The sequence below is a fragment of the Aotus nancymaae genome, unplaced genomic scaffold, assembly GCF_030222135.1.
Source record: "Aotus nancymaae isolate 86718 unplaced genomic scaffold, 86718_ANA_hifiasm-v0.15.2.pri h1tg000028l, whole genome shotgun sequence".
In the NCBI taxonomy this organism is placed as follows: domain Eukaryota; kingdom Metazoa; phylum Chordata; class Mammalia; order Primates; family Aotidae; genus Aotus; species Aotus nancymaae.
This window is the reverse complement of record NW_026988441.1, coordinates 16884169-16909736: the sequence shown is the minus strand read 5'-3', so window position 1 is coordinate 16909736 and position 25568 is coordinate 16884169. Positions and strand designations below refer to the sequence as shown.

General features: G+C 40.2%; 1 protein-coding gene across 5 annotated transcripts in view; it reads right to left on the bottom strand.

The window, feature by feature from the left end:
- Window positions 1-25568, bottom strand: part of ZNF567 (zinc finger protein 567) — a 48709-nt gene that overhangs the window by 3658 nt on the left and 19483 nt on the right. For 4 of the 5 annotated variants that reach the window (XM_064381418.1, XM_064381417.1, XM_021676537.2 and 1 more), the window contains 3 exons: window positions 23076-23150; window positions 4563-4689; window positions 4206-4292 (listed from right to left, as the gene is read on the bottom strand). In XM_064381418.1, the coding sequence (XP_064237488.1) occupies window positions 4206-4292; window positions 4563-4689; window positions 23076-23084 (223 nt within the window). In that variant the 5' untranslated portion in view covers window positions 23085-23150. The remainder of the gene's footprint in view (window positions 1-4205; window positions 4293-4562; window positions 4690-23075; window positions 23151-25568) is intronic. The other variant, XM_012437138.2, reaches the window with a different exon arrangement.

The following is a 25568-nucleotide window of genomic DNA, read 5'->3' as shown; positions in this document are numbered from 1 at the left end:
TTACTATTTAAATTTAGAGAATCTCCAAGGAAATCCTACTATTCCACAATCTCAAAAACCCTTCATGTATTTACCCCACCATTTTAAGCTCTATTTAAAAATTTCAATATAATTATAGTCTAGAAAAACCATGTTAACAAATCTTTTAACCACCTCACCTCACACTTTGACATAAGTATTTCACGAAAAATGCAGACATCGGCCGGATGCAGTGGCTCACACCTGTAATGCCAGCACTTTGAGAGGCTGAGATGGGTAAATCACTTGAGGTCAGGAGTTTAAAACCAGCCTGGCCAATGTGGCAAAACCCTGTCTCTACCAAAAACACAAAAAATTAGCTGGGTGTGGTGGTGCATATTTCTAATCCCAGCTACTGGGGAGGCTGAGGCAGGAGAATTGCTTGAATCTGGGAGGTGGAGGTTGCAGTGAGCTGATAGTGCCATTGCACTCCAGCATGGGCAACAAGAGTGATACTCCATCTCAAAAAAAGAAAAAATGCAGACTTGATAATAATACTTTCTCATAGAAATGAATCCTTTATTGGTGATCTTTAAACTCTTTTGGGCTGGGCATGGTGGCACATGCCTGTAATCCCAGCACTTGGGGAGGCCAAATTGGGTGGATTACCTGAGGTCAAGAGTTCCAGACCAGCCCGGTTAACAAGGCAAAACCCCATCTGTACTGAAAATACAAAATTAACTGGGTGTGGTGGTGCATACTTGTAGTCCCAGCTACTCTGGAGTCTGAGTCAGGAGAGTCACTTGAACCCAGGAGGCAGACGCTACAGTGAGCCAAGATTGTACTACTGTACTCCAGCCTGGGCAACAGAGCAAGACTCCATCTCAAAAAAACCAAAAACAAAACAAAAAATCTGAGTTTATATTATCACTGCATAATCATAGGTAGTGTCTGGCAGAATGCAGACACTTCAATCACAATCTATAGGGACACACCCTGAGTAGATACAACTAAAAGGAACTTGCCAGTACATGCTTTCTGAATGGATGAAAAGATATCTCCCTTACAAAGCTCCATAAGCAATTAACACAGTAACTACTAAATATCTAACATGTTAAATAATACCATGGTAATGAAGGTTCAAAAGGGATCTTGTCTTTGAGAAAAAGAACCCCTAAGACTCCTTGATTCCCTCAAAGAAATGAAGATTCAAAAGGGATCTTATTTTTGAGGGAAAGAATCCTTAAGCATCCTTATAAATCCTTAAGCATAAACAAGAAGAAATGAAATTATATGACTGTATCCAAGAGTTGTACATGTTTGTGTTACAGTCAGTAGTTAGCACAGGAATTCAGAAAACAAGTAAGGTAGATATGATGAACAGTAATCAAGGAAGAGTTCACAGAGAAATCTTGAGACTTAAAAGATACATAGTATAAAGAAGGGAAAACACAACATAATTAAAAGTATCTATGTGATGACAAACCCTACATTTATGAACAACAATCAGGAGACTAGATCAAGTGGAAATTATCAAGAATTTTCTCGAAGAGAAAGTTGAAAAGACCAGATGAGGGTTTATTGTGACAGTTCCTGAAAGAAGAGAAATTTCAATTTCATATAATAAATGATTAAAAATAGCAAACAACTGATGGTATGTTTTGTGAGGAAAGTAACAATATACCTTGAATGAATCCAGACAAAACATATAACAAAGACAAATGGTATTGCAGCAACAAACCCATGAAATAAGATAGTTGTCACTTTGTATGATGTCAGTGTGAAATGAGAATATGAGATGTCAATATATTTCACAAGTTGATAAACATATCACAAGTTGTGAAGAGATCTGTAAGAAATGATAACAGAGACAGAAAAATCAAGTTGACTTTGTAGTAGGAACAAAATAATTTTGAATTAAATAATGGGAGGCTGGGCATGGAGGCTCGTGCCTGTAATCCCAGCACTTTGGGAGGCTGAGGCAGGTAGATCACCCGAGGTCAGGTGTTCAAGACTAGCCTGGCCAACATGGTGAAACCCCAGCTCTACTAAAAATACAAAAATTAGCTGGGCATGGTGGTGAGCACCTGTAATCTCAGCTACTCAGGAGGCTGAGGCAGGCAAATCACTTGACCCCAGGAGGTGGAGGTTGCCATGAGCCAAGATCGTGCCACTGCACTCCATCTTGGGTGACAGAGCAGGACTCTGTTAAAAATAATAATAATAAATAAATAATGGGAAAGAATTTAAGAGCTGAGAAAGCCAGTGATTTTCATTTCTGACACATCATCAGAAAATAGGTGAGATGACAGACTGCAGTATGCCTCACAAACCAGAGTGAAGGTAGGAGAAACGTGCTTTGTATGCTGACGTTAGTGCCAACTACATAAAATAAAGAGTGTAAGTCTGAGAATGGATGGTATCATTATAATTGAAAGATAGATTACATGAGGGCATATGACAGAAATGAGACCAAGTGTCCAGTGAAACAATAAACATTTATTTAAAAAAGTAAAATTTGTTGGGACTCTCATATGCCAAGCATTTTTCAGGTGATATGTTCACAGTGGTGAAGAAAAGAGGCCAAGTTGTAAATAAGCATTCAAGGAATTAGGGTAAGAATTAGTGTTGTTTTACCTAAACAAATAATTGATTGCAGGAATGAGGAACAGCCATGTAAAATGAACCACAAAGGTTTAATGAAAGAAAATGGTAACTTTGAAATTATCAGCCCGGGTCGAGGTAAGTGAGTTCTAAAATTAATAGCTACATTTGTGGTGAGAAAGGAAACTTAGCACAGAAAACAAACCTGAGGTGATATGAAGGACAGGAAATGTTAAGTAAGTAAGGAGAGGACCACTAACCAGTAATTTTCTTTTTAAGGATAGGTTGAAGAATGCCTGAAAAAATCTATCACGATAAGGCAAGATAAGGACTGAGGATGCTGGAAAAAAGGACACAAATCAATAAAAAAGATCTAAAAGAAAGAAGGCTTATGGTACATTCAGAGTGGCAGTTATCTATGATAATATGAAACAAACTAGGAAAGTACCTATTTGAGGAGAGTGATATATATATGTTTTGTTTTTTTTGAAATGGAGTCTTGCCCTGTTGCCCAGGCTGGAGTGCAGTGGCATGATCTCAGCTCACCAGAACCTCTGCCTATTGGGTTCAAATGATTCTCCTGCCTCCAGCTCCCAAGCAGCTGGGATTACAGACATGTGCCACCACACCCAGCTAATTTTTGTATTTTTAGTAGAGACAGGGTTTCACCATGATGGCCAGGCTGGTTTCAAACTCCTGACCTCAATCTCCCTGCCTTGGCCTCCCAAAGTGCTGAGATTACGTGTGTGAGCCACCAGGCCTAGCCAGGGGGCATGATATTTAAAAGTATCGTTCTGTTTTTGTTTTTAAGACAGGGTCTTGGCCGGGTGTGGTGGCCTGGGCAACAACAGCGAAACTCCGTCTCAAAAACAAAACAAAAAAAAATAAGACAGAGTCTTGGCTCTGTAGCCCAGCCTGGAGTGTAGTAGCATAATCCTAGCTCACTGTAACCTTGAATCTTTGGGCTCAAGTGATCTTCTCACTTCAACCTTCTCAATATTCTGAGTAGCTGGAACTACACGTATATGACATCATCCCTGCTTTTTTTTTTTTTTTGAGACAGGATCTTGCTCTGTCACCCAGGTTGGAGTGCAGTGGTACAATCATGGCTCACCACAACCTTGACCTCCTGGGCTCAAGTGATCCTCCCACCTCAGCCTCCTGAGTAGCTGGGACTACAGGTGTGCACCACCATGCCCAGTTAACTTTTGCATTTTTTTTTGTAAAGATGGGGTTTTGCCATGATTCCCAGGCTGGTTGCAAACTCCTAGGCTCAAGGGATGTGCCCACTTTGGCCTCTCAAAGTGCTGGGATGACAGATGTGAGCCACCACACCTAGCCTTGGCTAATTTTTTATTTTTATCTTTTTGTAGTGATGGGCTCTTGCTATGCTGTCCAGGCTTGCCTTGAATTCGTGGCCTCAAGTGATTCTCTTACCTTGGCTTCCCAAAGTGTCAGATTATAGGCATGAGCCATCATACCTGGCCTAAAGTCTGGTTTTGAGTTTTATAGGCATGAAGTTTTTCACAGGTCAGGAGCCTTTAAAAAGACACTCCTGAAACATTTCAAAGGTATCACCCACTCCTGACCCCTTTAAATTTACATTCTGCTAGACTGTGTCTTCCTAAGAGCCAGAAACTCACCCAAGTAGGTATGACCTGCAAATGATGTCCATGGCTCTTCTCCTCGTTCCAACTTGAGGATCACATCAGGTTTGGTCATGTGACACCCTGATAAGGGAAAATAAGACTTAAGTTGCTTGGGCTGTAATACCATTGAAAATGAGGAAGGGTGCATGTTCAGTAGTACAAATTAAGACGCCTATTTGTGTAACAATATAAGCAGCACCTTGTATGGGGCAAGGGAAGACACAATCATTCCTTCTGCTAACCAAAAGGAATTCATCACCTCTTATTCCTGAAATTCAAGATTATACATAACTTTAGGCACTTTGAGAGGAAGTGCCTGCTACTGAAAGTTTCAAAGAGAATTTTTCTTACCTACAGAGATGAGGTGGCAATAGTTTTCCAACATCACATCCATATATAGAGTCTTCTGAGCATGATCCAGATGCTGCCACTCCTCCTGAGTGAAGTCCACAGTCACATCATTGAATGACACTGATCCCTAAAATGGATGGAACAGTAATCAGAACAGGTGGATTTGGCCGGGTGCAGTGGATCACACCTGTAATCCCAGCACTTTGGGAGGCTGAGGCGGGTCGATCACTTGAGGTCAGGAGTTAAAGACCACCCTGGCCAACATGGTGAAACCCGATGTCTACTAAAAATACAAAAAATTAGCCAGGCATGGTGGCGCGCACCTGTAATCCCAGTTACATGGGAGGCTGAGGCAGGAGAATAGCTTGAAACCAGGAGGCAGAGGTTGTAGTGAGCTGAGATCACGCCACTCCACTTCAGCCTGGGTGACAGAGCAAGACTCTGTCTCAAAAAAAAAAAAAAAAAAGAAAGAATAGAAAAAGAAAAGAACAGGTGGACTAGATATTGGGAAGTATTTTTGACCCTGATACTTTGTGGCATTCGTATGAATCCCTGTACAGAAGGACTACAGTTTTCCCTGTTTTATGATTTACATTGTAGGGGAAACAAAAATCAAAGTAGAAGTTCCTGTCAGTTAATTTTTAAATAACACATTCTAAGAATATTTACTGTGAAGTCACTTAATGCCTAAAACTGTATTTATTTATGGAAGTGCCAAGACAAACACCTTCCTGCTCAGAAGTTAGCAGAGGCATGTAACACATACTTGCAAGAAAATGTATGTAAACACAAACCTGCAAGAAAGTGTTACAAGTACACAAAAGAAGTACGTACAAGATACAGCATGTATCACAAAGGTATTTTCTCAGGCTTCACTAAGGAAGTAAATGTTTCCCATTTAACATGAATATGTCATACATAAAGAAAATGGTTTGTAAATGCATGGTGAGATTTTTCAGCATGTAGCAATAACAGAGTAAAACACTCAAGGAAACATTCTCTCAGATAATAATTATAAAATGTACACATGCTATACAATAAACCTGAAACCCCACAGCTCTAATGGCATAAAACCACCACTTACTTCCTCAAAGGTGATGGAGGACAAAAATGAGAGCTTGAGGCTGGGCACGGTGGCTCATCTGAGGTCAAGAGTTTGAGACCAGCCTGGCTAACGTGGCGAAACCCTGTCTCTGAGAATTATATTTCTCAAAAAAATACAATTTTTTGTATTTTAAAATACAAAAAATTAGCTGGGCATGGTCATGGGTGCCTGTAATCCTAGCTACTTGGGAGGCTGAGGCAGAAGAATTGCTTGAACCTGGGAGACAGAGGGTGCAGTGAGCTGACTTTGTGCCACTGCACTCCAGCCTGGGCAACAGAGAGACTCTGTCACTCACATACACACACACACAAAGAAAAAGAAGTAAGAGCTGGAAATCTAGGTTAATTCTGGAAGTGAGAGAACTACAGAAAGGATGAAAGTGAAAATCTGAGCATAAACTCTGTCAAAACTCCTGGTTGATAAAATATGCAGGTGTTGGAGAGATCACAGAGGGCTTAGCAAAAAGCAGACAGAAATAAAACAGAAAAGAAATTTGAAAAATAGCTGGGTGTTGTGGCTCACGCCTGTAATCCCAGCACTTTGGGAGGCCAAGATGGGCAGATCACGAGATCAGGAGTTCGAGACCAGTCTGGCCAACACGGTGAAACCCAGTCTCTACTAAATATACAAAAATTATCTGGGTTTGGTGGCACATGCTTGTACTCCCAGCTCCTCGAGAGGCTGAGGCGGGAGAACTGCTTGAACCCGGGAGGTCGAGGTTGCAGTAAGCCAAGACCGCCATTGCACTCTAGCCTCGGTGACAAAGTGAAACTCTGTCTTAAAAATATATATATATCTTGAAAAATAAAAGTGCATCCAGTAAGATTCTAAGACATCTGCTTCTCAACTAATATTCCACAACCTACTCACGCTCAAGAAGAGTAAGACTGAAGGCTTACAGGATTAAGGTGTCAGAGCTTGGATTAACAAAGCAGCACAAAGTGTAGGGGGTAAAACTTGAAAAAGAGAAATGCAGGACGTAAGCCCCAAAATCTAAACACTCACCAATTCCTTGATTGAGAGCAAAAGTACATGAACACAAGGGAGAACCTATTTGCTTTCAGGAGGTTAGAATAAAAGGCAGCAGCTAGAAGCTTGAAGAACCAAGAGGATATATCAGCTTCTTTACACTGAGCAAGGAGACAAAGTTTGAGGTTTGATTACAAGCAAGCTAATTGCCTACTAAAAAAATAATCCTCAGAAGGAACATAATAGACATGACAGAATTCAAATTAAAATACTACTTATGGGTTGGGCATGGCGGCTCACGCCTATAATCTCAGCACTTTGGGAGGCTGAGGCGGGTGGATCACAAGGTCAAGAGATCGAGACCATCCTGGCCAACATGGTGAAACCCTGTCTCTACTAAAAATACAAAAAAAATTAGCTGGGTGTGGTGGCACCCACCTGTAGTCCCAGCTACTCAGGAGGCTGCTCTACTCTCCAGAACAGAGGCAGGAGAATTGCTTGAACCCTGGAGGAGGCGAAGGTTGCAGTGAGCCAAGATCCCGCCACTGCACTCCAGCCTGGTGCCTGGTGACAGAGCAAGACTCTGTTTCAAAAAAAAAAAAAAAAAACTACTTATGATGTCCAGCTTTCTAGCAAAAATTACTAAACATGCAAACAAAACAACAAAACAAAAGGAGATGGGGGAAAGGAACTGTAGTCACAAAAAGACAATCACAGAAACTAACTCCTAGTGGGCCCTTATGTTGGATTTTGCCAAAAAAACAAAACAAAACAAAAGGCTTCAAAGTAGCTGTTTTAAAAGTATTCAAATACATAACTGAAATAAAAGTTTAACTAGATAGGCTGGGTACGATGGCTCATGCCCATAATCCCAGCATTTTTTGGGAGGCTGAGGCAGGAAAATCACAAGGTCAGGAGTTCGAGAACAGCCTAGCCAACATGGTGAAACGCTGTCTCTACTAAAAATACAAAAAGTAGCCAGGCATGGCGGCAGGCGCCTGTAATCCCAGCTACTCAGGAGGCTGAGGCAGGAGAATTGCCTGAACCCAGGAAGCAGAGGTTGCAGTGAGCTGAGACCCTGCCATTACACTCCAGCATGGGTGACAGAACAAGAAAAAAAAAGAAAAAAGAAATTTAACTAGATAAGCTCGACAGCAAAACAGAAATAGAGAAAGAATCACTATCTGTGTAAATAAATCAAGAGAAAATAAGTAATCTCAACAGAAAGAAAAAGAATCATGAAACATGAATAGATTCACAAATATCTGTGGGTCAATTTCAAAAGTCCAACATCAATATAATTAGAGTCCCAGAATGGGGAGAGAAAAATAAATGGTATAAATAAATTTCATGGAAATAATGGCCTAACACATCCAAATTTGTCAAGAACTTCAAAGAGCTTAATTAACCCTAAAGGGATAAACACCAAAGAAAACCACATTTAGCCAAATCCTAATTAAACTGCTAAACAGCCAAGAATTAATTCTACATGCAGCAAAACTATATATTCAAAATGAAGGCAACATAAATATATTTTCAGATAAAACCTAGAGAATTCATCGCCAGCAGGACTGCACCATCAAAAATGCTAATAGGCTGGGCATGGTGGCTTACATCTGTAATTCCAGCACTTTGGGAGGCTGAGGAAGGAGGACTGCTTGATGCCAGGAGTTTGAGATCAGCCTAGGCAACAAAGTGAGATCACCATCTCTGGGAGGTGGGGGGTGGGGAAATTAATTTCAGGCTAAGGTAAAAACAACACTAAGGTCTCTTAGGAAGGAATGAAGAAAATGAGAAAAATTGTAAGAGTATAAATATTCACTTCCTTTTCTCTTTACAAGATATGACTGCTTCAAGCAGCAATCAGGGAGTGTCTTCTGATATTTTAGCATGAAAGCAACCATGAATAATATGTAAATAAATGAGCAAAAATGTGTTTCAATAAAACTTAGTTATGGACACTAAAATTTAAACTTCATGAAGTTTTAGTGTGTCAGGAATATTTTTTTCTTGTAAATGTTGTCAAATGATTCAGATGCAAAAATAATTCTTAGCTTACAATCTGTACAAAATAGGAAACAGGCTGGATTTGGCCTGTGGACTGCAGACCCTTGATTTAAAATAAACATTCTAATACCATTTATTACAAATATAAATATCACATATATGGCAAACAAAAAAGTAAAAGGCAGGTATCAGTAAATGAAACTATAATGTGGCAAGACTGATGTATTTTTACCATAACTAATTTAATATCAACCCTAAGAAAATTCTGATTAAGTTGAAGATGCATACTGTAATCCTAGGGCAATCACACAAAAAATGCAAATGCATAACTAAAAAGCTAACAGAGGAATGAAAATGAATCATTAAAATGTATGTGACTAACACAAAATACAACAGAACGTAGGAGCAGATAGGCAAAAACAGGAGGAATTTAAAGCATATTACTATGTGAAAGAAGCCACTCTGAAAAGGCTACACGGTATAGCCTTCCAGATTCTAACCATATGGCATTCTGGAAAAGGCAACATTTTGGAGAGTAAAAAGACCAGTGGTTTCCAGGGGGTAGCAGGGAGCGAGGGATGAACAGGCAGAGCAAAGAGGATTTTTAGGGCAATGAAACCATTTTGTAAGACAATATAATGTGAATATATGCCATTATATATTTGTCAAAACCTACTGACTATAAAATATCAGTAGTGAACCCTAATGTAAACTATGAATTTTGGGTAAAAATAATGTGTCAATATAGCTCCAGCGTTTGTACAATGGACTGCTCTGGTCCCAGATGTTGATAGTGAGGGAGACTGTGTGTGTGTGTGTGTGTGTGTGCAGGGAGTATACAGGAACTTTCTGTATTTTCTGTTCAGTTTTTAAATGAACTTAAAACTGCTCTAAAAAATAGTGTATTTAAAATGCAAAAACAGGCTGGGTGTGGTGGCTCCCTCCTGTAATCCCAGCACTTTGGGAGGCCAAGGCGGGTGGATGACCTGAGCCCAGGAGTTTGATACCAGCCTGAGCAACGTAGCAAAATCCCATCTCTACCAAAAATACAAAAATTAGCTGAGTGTGGTGGTGCGTACCTGTAGCTCCAGCTACTAGGGAGGCTGAGGCAGGAGGATCACTTGAACCCAGGAGGCAGAGGTTGCAGTAAGCCAAGATAGCACCACTGCACTCCAGCCTGGGGACAGAATGAGACTCTGTCTCAAAATAAATAAATAACATGGTGAAACCCTGTCTCTACTAAATATACAAAAAAAAATTAGCTGGGCATAGTGGCGCGTGCCTGTAATCCCAGCTACTCAGGAGGCTGAGGCAGGAGAATTGCCTGAACCCAGAAGGCGGAGGTTGCGGTGAGCCAAGATCGCGCCATTGCACTCCAGCCTGGGTAACAAGAGCGAAACTCCGTCTCAAAAAATAAATAAATAAATAAAAATAAAATGCAAAAACAAACAGGTTAGGCAATCATAAAACAAATAGCAAAAATGGCTACCCTAAATCCAACTATACCTTTACTTGTACTCAATGTAAATGGACTAAACATTTCAATGAGATGGCAGAGATTATCAGAGCGTCTATGAAAGCAAGATTCAAATAGGCTGGGTGTGGTGGCTCACACCTGTAATCCCAGCACTTTGGGAGTCCAAGTTGGGAGGATGACTTGAGCCCAGGAGTTCATGAGCAGCTTGGGTAACATAGTGAGACCCTGTGTCTACAAAAAAAATTCTAAAATATTAGCTAAGGGCTGGGCACCACGGCTCACACCTATAATCCCAGCACTATGGGAGGCCAAAGCAGGCAGATCACTTGAGGTCAGGAGTTCAAGACCAGCCTGGCCAACATGGTGAAACTCCATCTCTACTAAAAATAAAAAAATTAGGTGTAGTGATGCACGCCCATAGTCCCAGCTCTTTGGGAGGCTGAGGCACAAGAATCGCTGCAACCAGAGAGGCAGAGGCTGCAGTGAGCCAGGATTGTGCCACTGCACTCCAGCCTGGACGACAGAAGGAAACTGTCTTCCCCCAACAAAAAAATTTTTTTAAAAGTAAAAAAAAAAAAAATTAGCTAGGTATAGTGGCACATGCCTCCAGTCCTAGCTACTCAGGGGGGCTGAAATGGGAGAATTACTTGAGCTCAGGAGGTTGGGGTTCCAGTGAGGATTGATCACAACACTGCACTCCAGCCTGGGCAACAGAGTAAAATCCTGTTTGAAAAAAAAAAAAAACCTCAAATATATTCATTCTGTCTATGAGAAACTTATTTAAAAAAAAAAAACAAAGACACAAATAGGCTGAAAATAAAAGGATGAAAAAAGATATAGAAACACTAACCAGTAAAAAGATATACAAACACAAGCTGAAGTGGCTATAGAAATATCAGACAAAACAGATTTCGACTTGAGGAGCGTTACCACTAGAGACAAGAAGGACATTTCATAATAATAAAGAGTAAGTACACCTGGAAGATGTTATAATCATAAATGTATAGCATTCCAAAATACATGAGGCAAAATTTGACAAAAGTAAAATGAGATTTTTAGAAGTCCAAAATCATGGTTGATGTTAATGTTTGTCAGCAACGGAAAGAACCAAACCAAAGGGGGTAAATCTATAAACAGCCAGAATACGTAAAGAATACTATCAACCATCTAAACCTATCTGACATTTATAGAAAAGCACTTTCAGCAATTTCACAATAGATACTCTTCTCAAGAGCAAACAGACTACTCACCAAGACAGAACCTAAACAAGTCTCAATAGATTAAAGACAAATCCATATAGAATATGTTCTCTGACAACAGTGAAACTAAATTAAATCTCAATAAAAACAAGGTACCTAGATAAACCCCAAATGTCTGGAAACTAAACAATATACTTCTAAGTAACTATTAATACTTTTGGGTCAAAGAATAATCAAAAAGGAAATTTTCAGAAAATATTTCCAACTAAATAAAAACATCAAAATTTGTAGATGCAAGCTCAGAGAGAAACTTACAAATTTAAATTTAACACAAAAATGTTTATCATAGAATTTTAAAAACACTGAATTTCATAAAATAAAAAACTTCAGCTCTAAAAAACACCATTAAGAAAATAAAAGAATCAAGTCACAGACTGAGAGAAGATATTCATAGTCTTTTTGAATGACAAAAGAATTGTACCCAGAAAATATGTGGAGCTATTAGAACTCTCATGCATTTGATCACAGGAAAATAAAATGGCACAACTGCTTTGAGTTTGCAGTTTCTAATAAAGTTAAACAAACATTTTCCATATAACCCACAGAGGATTTCATACTTGGGTATTTACCCAAAAGAAATAAAGGTGACTAGATAAACAAATAGTAGTATATCCATACAGTGGAAAAATACTCAGCAATACAAAGGGTGTACTGATACACAGAACAAATATGAATGACTTTCAAAAACATTACATTGAGTTAAATAAGCCAACTCCCCAAAAAGCTACATACTCTTTTTTTTTTTTAAAGGTCTCACATATTTATTACTGAACCCAGGCAACCAAAGCCCCCTGCTTTTTTTTTTTTTTAACATGAATAATGGAAGCACTGTGGGTTGTACTAACTAATGCCTTCATAATAGATCCAGAGAGGAAACTGTTCAAACTTCTCCAGACAGTGGTAACATTTTTCAGCTTGATTTGGTAACACTCTTGTGACCTTCAGACAGCATAACTATGTGTGCCATAGCATGTGTAATTTCTTATAGACCTAGCTTGGTTCTTCTCCAATGTCTCCTTTTGGAGTTGTACCTGATTTTATCACCAGTTTTCATCCGAATCCACTGGGGAATGGGACGATTTTGCTTTTGTTTTTTGGCCAGGAATCGCTTAATCCTGAAGAGTCTTGTGAGAAGACATGGCGAGAAACGGAGTAAAGCACACACCACAATTGTGGAGAAAGGAAGAAGCTACATATTCTTGATTCCATTTTTATGAAATTCCAGAAGAGGCAAAACTATAGTGACAGAGGCAAATACATGACCACTGAAGCTGGGGATGGCAGTGGAGCAACTAATTGAATGGCACATGAGGCAACGTCTGGAGTAATGAAATTCTGTAATCTTGATTGTTGTGGTGAGTACGCAGAGCTATTTACTTCTGAGGTTCATGAACTATATGCTTAAAATGAGTATTTATTGTACATAAATTATACCTCAATAAAGCTGATTAAAAATGAAAGTCTGCTTTAGAAAGTAGCTCAAATAAGAGTAGCTCTTATTTGACTATGTTACTGAAAATAACAATGTTAATCCTGAATCCTGGATAAAATATAAAAATAACTTTGAAGGCACTGCAAAGTGTCCCAAATAGACAGACTGGAGAGGAGGATCTATACTTGGAAGAACAGAAGAGCAATGGGACAATTAACAATTTATACTACTTGTGGCTTGGAGGCAGGTCCCAAGTAGACACCATGTGTGGCAAATGAAATTCAGGTGAAACCCATGGCCTTACTGACTTGAAGAAGCAAAGGCAACACCAGCTGGAAAGGGAGTAGAGAAATCCTATAAAACTGAATGTGGGAGTCAGAGAAAGGACACTGAATAAACTTTGTTAACATCTTTGGCTGATACCTAACTCAATTGGGCATGCATGGGTCAGAATCCAAGCAGTCTGGTAAAAAATAAAAGAAATAAAGCAGGGATTCAAGCTGCCACCAATCAGAGAATTGTCTGAAGTTTGAGTTCAGTCAAGTGAAGTGACCAATAAGACATATAGATATTTCTGACTTCCTTTCATGCCAGAAGAATTGCTATGAGAAATTCTCTCCTACCATAAACAACGAAAAAAACTATAAAAATATATTGAACAAGAGAAATATGTTAATGCTTGAAGTACTGACCAGCTGACAGCACAGAATGGTGATCTTTGTGAGAGATAAAAGAAGTCCTATAATTGTCCCAGCTTATTGCCTAAAAGCATTTCCTAGGCTATCACACAGGGAAGGGGAACACAAGCAGCCCAGCAGTGTCCCTGAGTTGAACAAACAGGCCAGGGCTGTGGCTCACACCTGTAATCCCCGACCTTTGGGAGACCAATGTGGGTGGATCACTTGAGTCAAGGAGTTTCAGGTTGCAGTGAGTTATGATCATGCACAGCTTTTTCTTTTCTTTTCTTTTTTTTTTTTTTAGAGATAGAGTCTCAGTCTGTTGCCCAGGCTGGAGTGCAACAAACTGAGACTCTATCTCTAAAAACAAAAAAACAAGAAACAGATCTTGGGGAGTCCAAGATGGCTAAAACTGCTGGCAGAAAGCTGAAGAGGAAGAAGTAGTGGGGTGGGGCGGGGTGGGGCGGGGCAGGGCAGGGAGGGGAGGGGAGGGGAGAGGAGGAGAGGGGAGGGGGAGAGAGAATATTAGAGATAAAGATCAATTCAATCCAGATATCTGCAAAGTTGTCCCACTGAATCCACAGCTAAACACTGATCTGCAAGTACATAGGGGTAAAATTACATGAAGCTTGGGAAAGAATCAAAGGAAAGTCAAACAGTCTTGGGAAGTTTGTGTTCCTATCAGCCAGAGCAGAAAGAATTGGTTAATACACAAGTTCTAGGTAGAGCAGGGCTTGACAAACTTTTCCTGCAAAGGAGCAGATAGTAAATATTTCAGGCTTTCTGAGTCGAATGGTCTCTGTCACAGCAACTCTGCAGTTGTAGTGTGAAAGCAGCTACAGATGGAATGTAAATGAATGAGTGTGATTGTGTTCCAATACTCACAAACCCAGACAGCAAGCTGGATTTGGATTTCAGGCTATAGGTTGCTGACCTTAGGAATGGGACTAAATTAGCCCTAGACCAAATGCTGCTCTTGACCTACACTAACAAAAACTTAAAACCAAGGCTCAAATGGCTCAAAATGGTCTGAAGTAACTTAATTCTTTAATGTAACAAAACAAAATCCAGAATTCAGCAATTTAAAATTCAAGTAAAAAATTTCCAAGCATGCAAAATACAACTAATGTTCATAAGAAAAAAAATGATCAAAAGAAACAGATTCAGAAATGAAACAGACCCAGAAGTGACAGAAGTGATGGATTTAACAAACAAGGATGGGCTGGGCACAGTGGTTCATGCCTGTAATTCCATCACTTTGGGAGGCTGAAGCAGAAGTATCACTTGAGCCCAAGAGTTTGAGACCAGCCTGGGCAACATGGCAAAACCCTGTTTCCACAAAGAATCTAAAAATTCACCAGGTGTGGTGGCACACACCTGTAGTCCCACCTACACTGGAGGCTGAGGTTGGGGGATCGCTTGAGCCCAGGAGTTGGAGGCTGCAGTGAGCTGATTGCACCACTGTACTCCAGCTTGGGCAACAGAGTGAAACCCTGTCTCAAACAAACAAACAAAAACCAAGGATGTTAAAACAGGATTATAAACATACTCCATAAGCTCAAGAAGGTAGAAAAAAAGATGAACATCATAAGAGAAATGGAAGATATAAAAAGGATCAAATAAAATTTCCAGAGAAGAAAAATACATGATATGAAAAATACAACGGGTGGTAGTAACAACAGATTACACATTGAAGAAGGAAAAGATCAGTGAGCTTGAAGAGAAAGAAAGCAATATAAACCATGTAAAATACTTTCACAATTGGTTGAGTTCCAATAAAACTCTACAAAACCAGGCATCACGCCTGACTTAGCTCAAATGCAATGGTTTGCCAACCTCTGGCCTAGAACCACTAAAAAACAAAACAAACAAGTATCTAAAGAGGTACTTCTAATAATTGAATAATACAGAAAAAAATGAAATAAATTTTCTCAATCTAAAAGAAAACTGGAAAAAATATGAATAAATGGCATATTTAAACTAAAAAAGTTTAAATGGCATATTTAAACTCAACTATATTGATAATTACATTGAATGGATTAAAAATTCCATTAAAAGATAGAGTATCACACTGGAGGAAAAAAGAAAAACAAAACCATCTACTAGCTGCACCAGATTAACTATAAACATTGAAACATAGGTAAATAAAAGTAAAATGGATGGGCAAGGTGCAGTGACTCACACCTATAATCCCAGCACTTTGGGAGGCCAAGCAGGAGGATCACTTGGACCCAGGAGTTCAAGACCAGCCTGGGCAACATAGTGAGAGCCCACCTCTACAAAAAATTTAAAAATTAGCCAGATGAGGTGGCACATGACTGTAGTCTTAGCTACTTAGAAGGCTAAGGTGGGAGGATTGTTGGATCCCGGGAGGTTGGAGCTGCAGTAAGCCATGACTGTATCACTGCACTCCAGCCTGGGTAACTGACAGAACAAGATCCTGTCTCAAAAAACAAAAACAAAAAAAAACAAAAAAAAACAAAACAACAGTAAAAAGGGATGGAAATCAGGTATATCATATACTATAGTTTTTGTTTTTGTTTTGAGATGAGTCTCGCTCTGTTGCCCAGGATGGAGTGCAGTAGCGCAATCTCTGCTCACTGTAACCTCCACCTCCCGGGTTCAAGTGATTCTCCTGCCTCAGCCTCCTGTGTAGCTGGGACTACAGGCATGTGCCACCATGCCAGGCTAATTTTTTGTATTTTTAGTAGCGACAGGGTTTCACTGTGTTAGCCAGGATGGACTCAACCTCCTCACCTCGTGATCCACCTGCCTCAGCCTCCCAAAGTACTGGGATTACAGGTGTGAGCCAATGTGCCCAGCCTTATATACTATAGTTTTAATGTGTCCCCTCCAAAATTCAGGTTTAGGCCAGGCACAGTGGCTCACATCTGTAATCCTAGCACTTTGGGAGGCCGAGGCAAGAGGACTGCTTGAACTCCAAAGCTCAGGACCAGCCCGGGCAACATGGCAAAATCCTGTCTCTATTAAAAAACAGAAAAATTAGCTGGGCATGGTGGCACATGCCTGTAGTATCAGCTACCTAGGAGGCTGAGATGGGAGGATCGCCTGAACCCAGGATGTTGAGGCTGAAGTGAGCCATGATTGTGCCACTGAACTTCAGCCTGGGTGACAGAGTGAGACCCTATCTCAAAACAAAAACCAAACAACATTCAAGTGTTACCAATGTGATAGTATTCAGAGGTAAGGCCTTTAATATGTGATTAGGTCAGTCATTAGGTTTCTCCCTTTGTGAATGGGATTAAGGCCCTTGTAAAGGGGCTTCATGTACCACGGGGCTGGCCTGTCCTTCTGCCTTCTGCTATGTGAGGATACAGCCTCAAGCTGCCATCTTGGAAGCAGAGAGCAGACCTTACCAGACACATAAACCTGCCTGTATCTTCATCTTGGACCTCCCAGCCTCCAGAATTGTGAGAAAATTTATTTTTGTTCTTCATAAATTAGCCAGTTTCAGGCATTCTGTTATAGCAGCACAAAGAACAAAGACACCACACAATCATAAGAAAGTTAGAATAGCTATAAAAGTATTAACCAAAATAGAATTCAGGGCAATATTATTCAGAATATTATCAGGGATTGAGGCGTTTCATAATAATAGAGCAGGATGAATTCATGAGAGGACATAACAATCCAAAATACAAATGCATCTAAAAACAAAGCTTAGTCATAATAGAAGATTCCAACTTTCTTCCTTCAGTCATTGCTGTTAACAGAGTGAAGAACAGTAAGGATACAGAAAACTTTCGACACAATCAACCAATTTAATCTCACTGATATTTACAGGACATACCCAATAACATCAGAATATACATTCTTTACAAGGGCACAGAGAACACTGATCACATTAGACTGTAGTCTGGGGCTATAAAAGAAGTCTTTATAAATTTAGGAAGACATCACATACTCTGTTTTCTGATTGCAACAGAATTAAACTAGAACCAGTTGCAGGAAGCTATCTGGAAAATCCCCAAATATTTGGAAATTAAAGACATCTCTAAATAACCAATGGGTAAAAAACAAACATGAGAAAATTAGAAAATATTTTCAACTGAATAAGAAAATGCAACATGTCAAAACTTGTTGGGAACCCTTTAAATAATGCTTACAGAGAAAGTTATAGCATCTAAAGCTTCTATTAGATAAAAAGAAAAGTCTTAACTCAATATACACTCCCATCTATGTAAGAGTTGGAAAAGAAGAGCTAATTATACTCAAAGTCATGAGAGGGAAAGGAAATACAAAATAAAAGAGGAGAAATGAAGAAACAAAAATACTACAAGAAATCAATGAAACTAAAAGCTGGTGTGGTACTTTGAAAAGATCAACTTCATTGATATACCTGTAGCCAATGAACCAGGGAAAAAAGTGAGAGACACAAATCATAAATAACAAGAATAAAACAGGAGCACTGCTATAGATGATACAAACATCAAAAGGATAAAAAGAGCAACAACTTTATGCCAATACAGTTTACAACATAGGGGAACTGAACAAATTCCTAGAGAGTCACAAACTACAAAAGCTCATTGAATTAAAAGAGAAACTGATAACCTAAACAGTCCTCATTCTATTACAAAAATTGAACTACTGGTTCAACATCTTTCCACAAAGAAATCTCCAAGTCAGGCCAGGTGCAGTGGCTTATGCCTGTAATCCCAGCACTTTGAGAGGCTGAGGTGGATGGATTACGAGGTCAGGAGTTTGAGACTAGTTTGGACAACATGGTGAAACCTGGTCTCTACTAAAACTACAAAAATTAGCTGGGCGTGGTGGCAGGCACCTGTAATCCCAGCTACTTGGGTGGCTGAGGCAGTAGAATCGCTTGAACCCAGGAAGGCGGAGGTTGCAGTGAGCCGAGATCGCACCACTGCACTCCAACCTGGGGAACAAGGGCGAGACACCATCTCAAAAAAAAGAAAAGAAATCTCCAAGTCAGATAGATGGCTTCACAGTGAATCCTAACAAACATTAAAGAAGAACCAAAGCCGGCTGGGCACGGTGGCTCAAGCCTGTAATCCCAGCACTTTGGGAGGCTGAGGTGAGTGGATCACGAGGTCAAGAGATCGAGACCATCCTGGTCAACATGGTGAAACTCCATCTCTACTAATACAAAAAATTAGCTGGGCATGGTGGTGCGTGCCTGTAATCCCAGCTACTCAGGAGGCTGAGGCAGGAGAACTGCCTGAACCCAGGAGGCGGAGGTTGCGGTGAGCCGAGATCGTGCCATTGCACTCCAGCCTGGGTAACAAGAGTGAAACTCCGTCTCAAAAAAAAAGAAAAAAAGAAGAACCAAAACCAATTCTATATAAATTCTTTCAGAAAATAAAAGGAGAGAATACATGCCAATTTATTAATGACATAGCATGACCTTGACATCAAACAGAAAAACTATACATTAGATCCTTTATGAACTACAGATGAGAAAAATCAGTAACATATTAGCAGATTCATCAAATTAATATACAAAACAATATATACAAAAGTATTATATCGTGACCACGTGGAGTTTATCCCAGGACAACAAAGTTTAATATTTCAAAATCAATCAATCTAATTCATTATAGTAATATTTAAAAAAAAGAAAAAGCCATATAATGTGAAAAACCAATAGATGAAGAAATACTTTTTTTTTTTTTTTGAGATGAAGTTTCTCTCTTTGTTGCCCAGGCTGGAGTGCAGTGGTGAGGATCTTGGCTCACTGCAACCTCCACCTACCAGGTTCAAGTGGTTCTCCTGTCTCAGCCTCCCAAATAGCTAGGATTACAGGTGCCCATGACCACACCCAGATCATTTTTTTTTGTATTTTTAGTAGAGACAGGGTTTCACCATATTGGCCAGGCTGGTCTCAAACTCCTGACCTTAGGTGATCCACCCACCTTGGTGGATGAGCCACTGTACCTGGCTGTTTTTTGTTTGTTTTTTTATAAAGGGTCTCCCTCTGTCACCAAGGCTGGAGTGTAATGGTACAATTGTAGCTCATAGCAGCCTTGATCTCCTGGGCTCAAGAGATCCACCCACCTTAGTCTCCTCAGTAAATGAGACAAGGGACAAAAGGTGGGCACCACCACACCAAGCAATTTTTTTTTTTGGTAGAGACAGGGTCTCACTATGTTGCCTAGGCCAGTCTTGAACTCCTGGCTCCAGTGATTTACCTGCCTTGGCCTCGCATAGTGCTGGGATTACAGGCATGAGCTACCACATCTGGCCCAGAAAAACTTTTGAGAAAATTTAACACTCATTCATGATAAAAACTATCAGCAAACTGGAATGTCTTCAATCATTTAAATTGAAATCCCAGCCAGGCATGGTGGCTTACACTTGTAATCTCAACACTTTGGGAGGCCGAGGTGGCAGATAACTTGAGGCCAGGAGTTCGAGACCAGCCTCACCAATATGGTGAAACCCCATCTCTACTAAAAATACAAAAATTAGGTCAGCATGGTGGTACATGTCTGTAATCCCAGCTACACCTGAGGCTGACACTCCAGAATTGCTTGAACCCGGGAGGCAGATGTTGCAGTGAGCCAAGATCCACCATCACTGTACTGTAGCCTGAGCGACAGAGGAAGACTCTGTCTCAAAAAGAAAAAAATCCAATAGCTAATATCAAACTTGGTAGTGAAAAACAATGCTTTTCGCCTAAGTCAGGCACAAGACAAGAATGTCTGTTCTTAGAACTTATACACAAGATTTTACTGGAGGTTCTAGACAATGTAGTGAGGCAAGACAGAAATGAAGGGAATACAGATTAGAAAGCAAGAAAGAAAACAGTCATTATTCACATATGACAGGACTGTCCATGTAGAAAATCCTAAGAATCTACAAAAAAAATTAGCAGAATAAGAGCGTTTTGAAAGGTTGCAGGTCAAGATAAAAAAAATCAACTGCATTTTCACGTATTAGCAATAAACAGCGGAAAATTGAAATAGAAATGAACATCATTTACAGCAGCATTAAAAAAAAAATCCAAGGATATAAAAAACATTTACAAGAGAGGTACACTGAAAGCAACATTATTGAGAGAATTTAAGGAAGATCTAAAGAAAAGGAGATGTCCATCATGTTCATGAACTGGAAAACTCTATTAGCATTAATGATTATTGTTCTTGTATTCAAACTGTTATAAGCATTTTAACATTTCTTGTCTCCTAATGAAATGTCTTTATACATTCCTCTAAGGCACTTTGCATCTGATGCTATAAAGAATAAAATGGGGAGTTACTGTTTAGTGTTATTGGCACAGAATTTCTATTTGAGATGACCAAAAACAGTTCTGCAAATAGATAGTGGTGATGGTTACACAACTTGCGAACATACTTAATGGTTTTGAATTATACACTAAAAAATGGTTAAAATGGGCCGGGTGCAGTGGCTCACGCCTGTTATCCTAGTACTTTGGGAGGCCAAGGCGGGCAGATCACGAGGTCAAGAGATCGAGACCATCATGGTGAAACCCCGTCTCTACTAAAAATAAAAACATTAGCTGGGCGTGGTGGCGTGCACCTGTAGTCCCAGCTACTCGGGAGGCTAAGGCAGGAAAATTGCTTGAACCCTGGAGGCAGAAGTTGCAGTGAGCCGAGATCATGCCACTGCACTCCAGCCTGGTGCCTGGCGACAGAGCAAGACTCTGTCTCCAAAAAAAAAATGGTTAAAACGGTAAGCTCTCTGTTATGTGTATTTTACAAAAATAAAAATAAACACAAAAGCACAGTAAAAAAAATATGTAAGCAAGCACTGGGGTGAGCCCTTGGAGAACTGAAAAAGAAGTGAAGATGTTAAATGGAAGACAAGTGACCACTATGAGAGAGGCATTCCAATCAAGACAGTATCAGTGGAGGATGGAGAGAACTGTGGTAAGAGGAACAGAATTTGCCACTCAATGATTTTGCAGTGAATCAGAGACTCTTAACTCACATTGGCTGTATTAGCAGGTGGGTAGGGGTTGGGGCCCTAACCAGATTGTAAAAAACAAAAAAGAATAGGATGGGCAGAAGGAGACAATAAGGTGAATCTCAGACATATGCATGAGGGATCTGTGGAACATGTAGGTGGTAATATCTAGCTGGAGGCTGGATATATAGTTTTAACTATATACTAAAAAGACAGAGGTTTAGAATTAAAATTACTTGAGCATCAGTGGTAGGTAGTGAAGAGGAGACTGTAAATAGAAGAGAATCAATACAGAATCTGGAGAACAGCAATATTTAAGAGGTCCAGATACGAAGATAAATTTTCTGAGTCAAACAAGCAAGTGTAGTGTCTTTGAAACCAGGAGCAGCATATTTTAAGAGTTACACTTCTAGTTCAGTATGGCAGTCGCTGCAAATATATTTACTTCTACATCCAAACATAAAATTGGAAGAAATTTGAAAATAGAAATCAATCTAGAATACAATTAATATACTAAGGTGTTATTGGAAGGCCGCAGATTTTTAGAAATTCTTAGCAGCTGTAAGCCAAACTTAAGGCAGAGGAGACACATAAGATTCTGAGTTCTTTGTACAGGTTGCAAATCTCCATCCTCAAAGCCTAACACAAGACTTCTTGCTACTTACTAATTCCATATAAATTCTATCAATTTCACTACCATCTTGATTCCAGTATGTGGATGCGATAAAGCCTTATATATATATTTTTAATCTACACAAGACAGGTTCATTTAGTAATACATTTTCATTTAATTCAAGGAAATGCATTTGTGTCCCTACATAGCTTCTGGGAGAAGACTGAGAGAGGAGATGATGAATGATATACCCACTGACAGTCTTCTCCTGTCACCCAGGCTGGAGTGGAGTGACATGATCATGGGTCATTGTAGACCCGATCTCTGGGCTCAAGCCATATTCCCACTTAAGCGTCCCAAATAACTAGGACCACTGGCACATGCCACTGCACCTGCACCTGGCTTATTCTTTTCATTTTTTCAGACAGAGTCTCACTCTGATACACAGGCTGGAGTGCGGCGGCACAATCTTCACTCACTGCAACCTCTGCCTCCTGGGTTCAAGCAATTCTCCTGCCTCAGCCTCTTGAGTAGCTGGGATTACAGGTGCCTGCCACCAAGCCTGGCTAATTTTTATATTTTTAGTAGAGACAGTGTTTCACCATGTTGGCCAGGCTGGTCTCGAATTTTCGACCTCAGGTGATCCACCGCCTCAGCCTCCCAAAGTGTTGGGATTACAGGCATGAGCCACTGTGCCTAGCCATTTTTTTTTTTTTTTTTTTTTAATTTCTGGTAGAGACAAGGGTCTCTCTATGTTGCCCAGGCTGCCTGGTCTTGAACTCTTGGGCTCAAGCAATTCTCCTGTCTCAGCCTCCCAAAGTGCTGGAATTACAAGTGTGAGCCACCATGCCTGGCCTGACGTATCCACTTAATGTGTGAACATTGGTTAAAGTTGGGAGCATCTGTGGAACGTAGAGTCTTATCTGACCAATATGAGAAGAAGTAAGGACCAGTTTTCTGGAGAGGAAGATAGGCAGGAGGATGTAGGACAAGACAGACATATGTCCAAATATCCTTAAAAAAAAAAAAACTTTCAGAAAGTAGAGAGAAACCATCGCCTTACCTGAGCCATGGTTTGGAGATATGAAATAGACGACCAGTCCCTCCTTTGGGCTCCTCTTTAGAAAAGAGGCAGGTCCTAAGAAGGCAAAGCCAAGACAAAAAAAAAAAAAAAAAAAAAAGCCACATGAAACCACATGTGCCTCACAGTTCTTATAATCCCATTAAAATTGCCTCCATTTCCCTTGTATTGATCCTTGTCCACTCTGAATATGCCACATAAATATAGAGGAGAGAACCAGCTAGGCAAATCCTGTTTCATCCCCAAGGTCAGAGATACAGGCTTTTGGGGCACTAGGATGGATTTTGGGCAAGCTCCTCTCCCCTCAAGCACTACCTTTTCTCTCCTAGTCAGCCTACTATTATTAACTACTTCTAAGCTGCTCTCCATTAAGGCTGCACCATGTATAGTACTGCCAGCAATATATGAGAATACCTGTCATTCCACATTGAGGAATACTACTGACACAAATCTTTTTTTAAATTTTTAGTTTTTTAGAGATCAGGTTTCACCATGTTGGCCACGCTGGTCTCAAACTCCTGCCCTCAAGTGATCCACCCGCTTCAGCCTCTAGGATTACAGGCATGAGCCACCGCACCTGGCCTACAAATCTTTTTATGTTTGTCTATCTAACAGATGTAAATTGTGGTTCTAGTTTCTTGTTTTCTTACCATGAACAATAAACTTCTTTTCCTAAGTTTAAATAACACTTTCAGTTTCTTATCTATGGTCTTATCATTCATTTCATTTTCTATTATTTTTATCTTCTGAATTGGTGTTAGATTTCTTTAAAGGAAGGAAATTAATCCTCTATTTTTATGGTATGAGTTCCAAATAATTTTTCTTTTTCTTTTTTTTTTTGACAGTCTTACTTCCTCTCCCAGGCTAGAGTGCAATGGTGCAATCTTGGCTCACTGCAACATCCATTTCCAGGCTCAAGAGATTCTCCTGCCTCAGCCTCCCAGTAGCTGGGATTAAAGGCATGTGCCACCACGCCTGGCTAATTTTTATATTTAGTAGAGATGGGGTTTCACCATGTCAGCCAGGCTGGTCTCAAACTCCTGACCTCAAGTGATCCGCCAGCCTTGGCCTCCTAAAGTGCTGGGATTACAGGCATTAGCCACCACTCCTGACCATAATTTTCCTTTTTTAGAGACAGGGTCATACTCTGCCACCCAGGCTGGAGTACAGTGGCACTATTCTAGCTCAGTGCAACCTCAAACTCCTGGACTCAAGCAATCCTGTCTCAGCCTCCCAAGTAGCTAGCACGAAAGGTACATGCCACCACGTCCAGCTAATTTTTTAAATAATTTTTATTAGATGGGGTCTTACAATGTTGCCCAGGCTGGCCTCATGTGCTGCTCCCACATGATTACAGGCGTGAGCCACTGTGTCCGACCCCAAATAATCTTTTTTGAGACAGAGTTTTATTCTTGTCATCCAGGCTGGAGTGCAGTGGCACAATCTTGGCTCACTGCAACTTCTGCTTCCCAGGTTCAAGCAATTCTCCTGCCTCAGCCTCCTGAGTAGCTGGGATTATAGGCATCTGCCACCACGCCCAGCTAATTTTTCTGTATTTTTCGTAGAGACGGGGTTTCATCATATTGGCCAGGCTGGTTTCGAATTCCTGACCTCTGGTGATCCACCCACCTCAGCCTCCCAAAATGCTAGGATTACAGGTGTGAGCCACTGCGCCTGGCCAATAATTTTTTAGAGTTTCTCATTTGACTTTTTTTTTCCACTGTAAAAATACAATTTTAAAAATTATTTGGCCATCTAGTTATCACAAGGTACCCCAGAATCTGTATTTCCTTCATTCATCAAAACTGCCATCTTTTTCATGTATTTTATTTCCATTATATATCTAAGTAGATCTGGGCTTTATATTTATTTTCACTGAACTGTTCATTTAATTGCCTAGTTATCAGTTTTAAAACAGTTTAGTATCTACTAGGGCTACTTCCCTGACAGTCCTCTCTCTCAGAATTTCTGGTGTTTATTTTCTCCTAACAATGCTACAAAGTTCAAACATTTTCATTAAAATCTTAACAGAAAGGCCGGGCGCGGTGGCTTAAGCCTGTAATCCCAGCACTTTGGGAGGCATAGGAGGGCGGATCACGAGGTCAAGAGATCGAGACCATCCTGGCCAACATGGTGAAACCCCGTCTCTACTAAAAATACAAAAATTAGCTGGGCATGGTGGCGTGTGCCTGGAGTCCCAGCTACTCGGAAGGCTGAGGCAGGAGAATTGCCTGAATCCGGGAGGCGGAGGTTGCAGTGAGCCAAGATTGTGCCACTGCACTCCAGCCTGGCGCCTGGCGCCTGGCGACAGAGTGAGACTCTGTTTCAAAAAAAAAAAAAAACTTAATGGAAATGGATGAAATGTTAGGAAGTTTTGACATTTTATCATGTTGTTTCTTCCTGTTCTTTTATTCAAGTCTTGTTTTTATTTTGTTTTTGAGACAGGGTCTTACTCCTTGCCTAGGCTAGAATGCA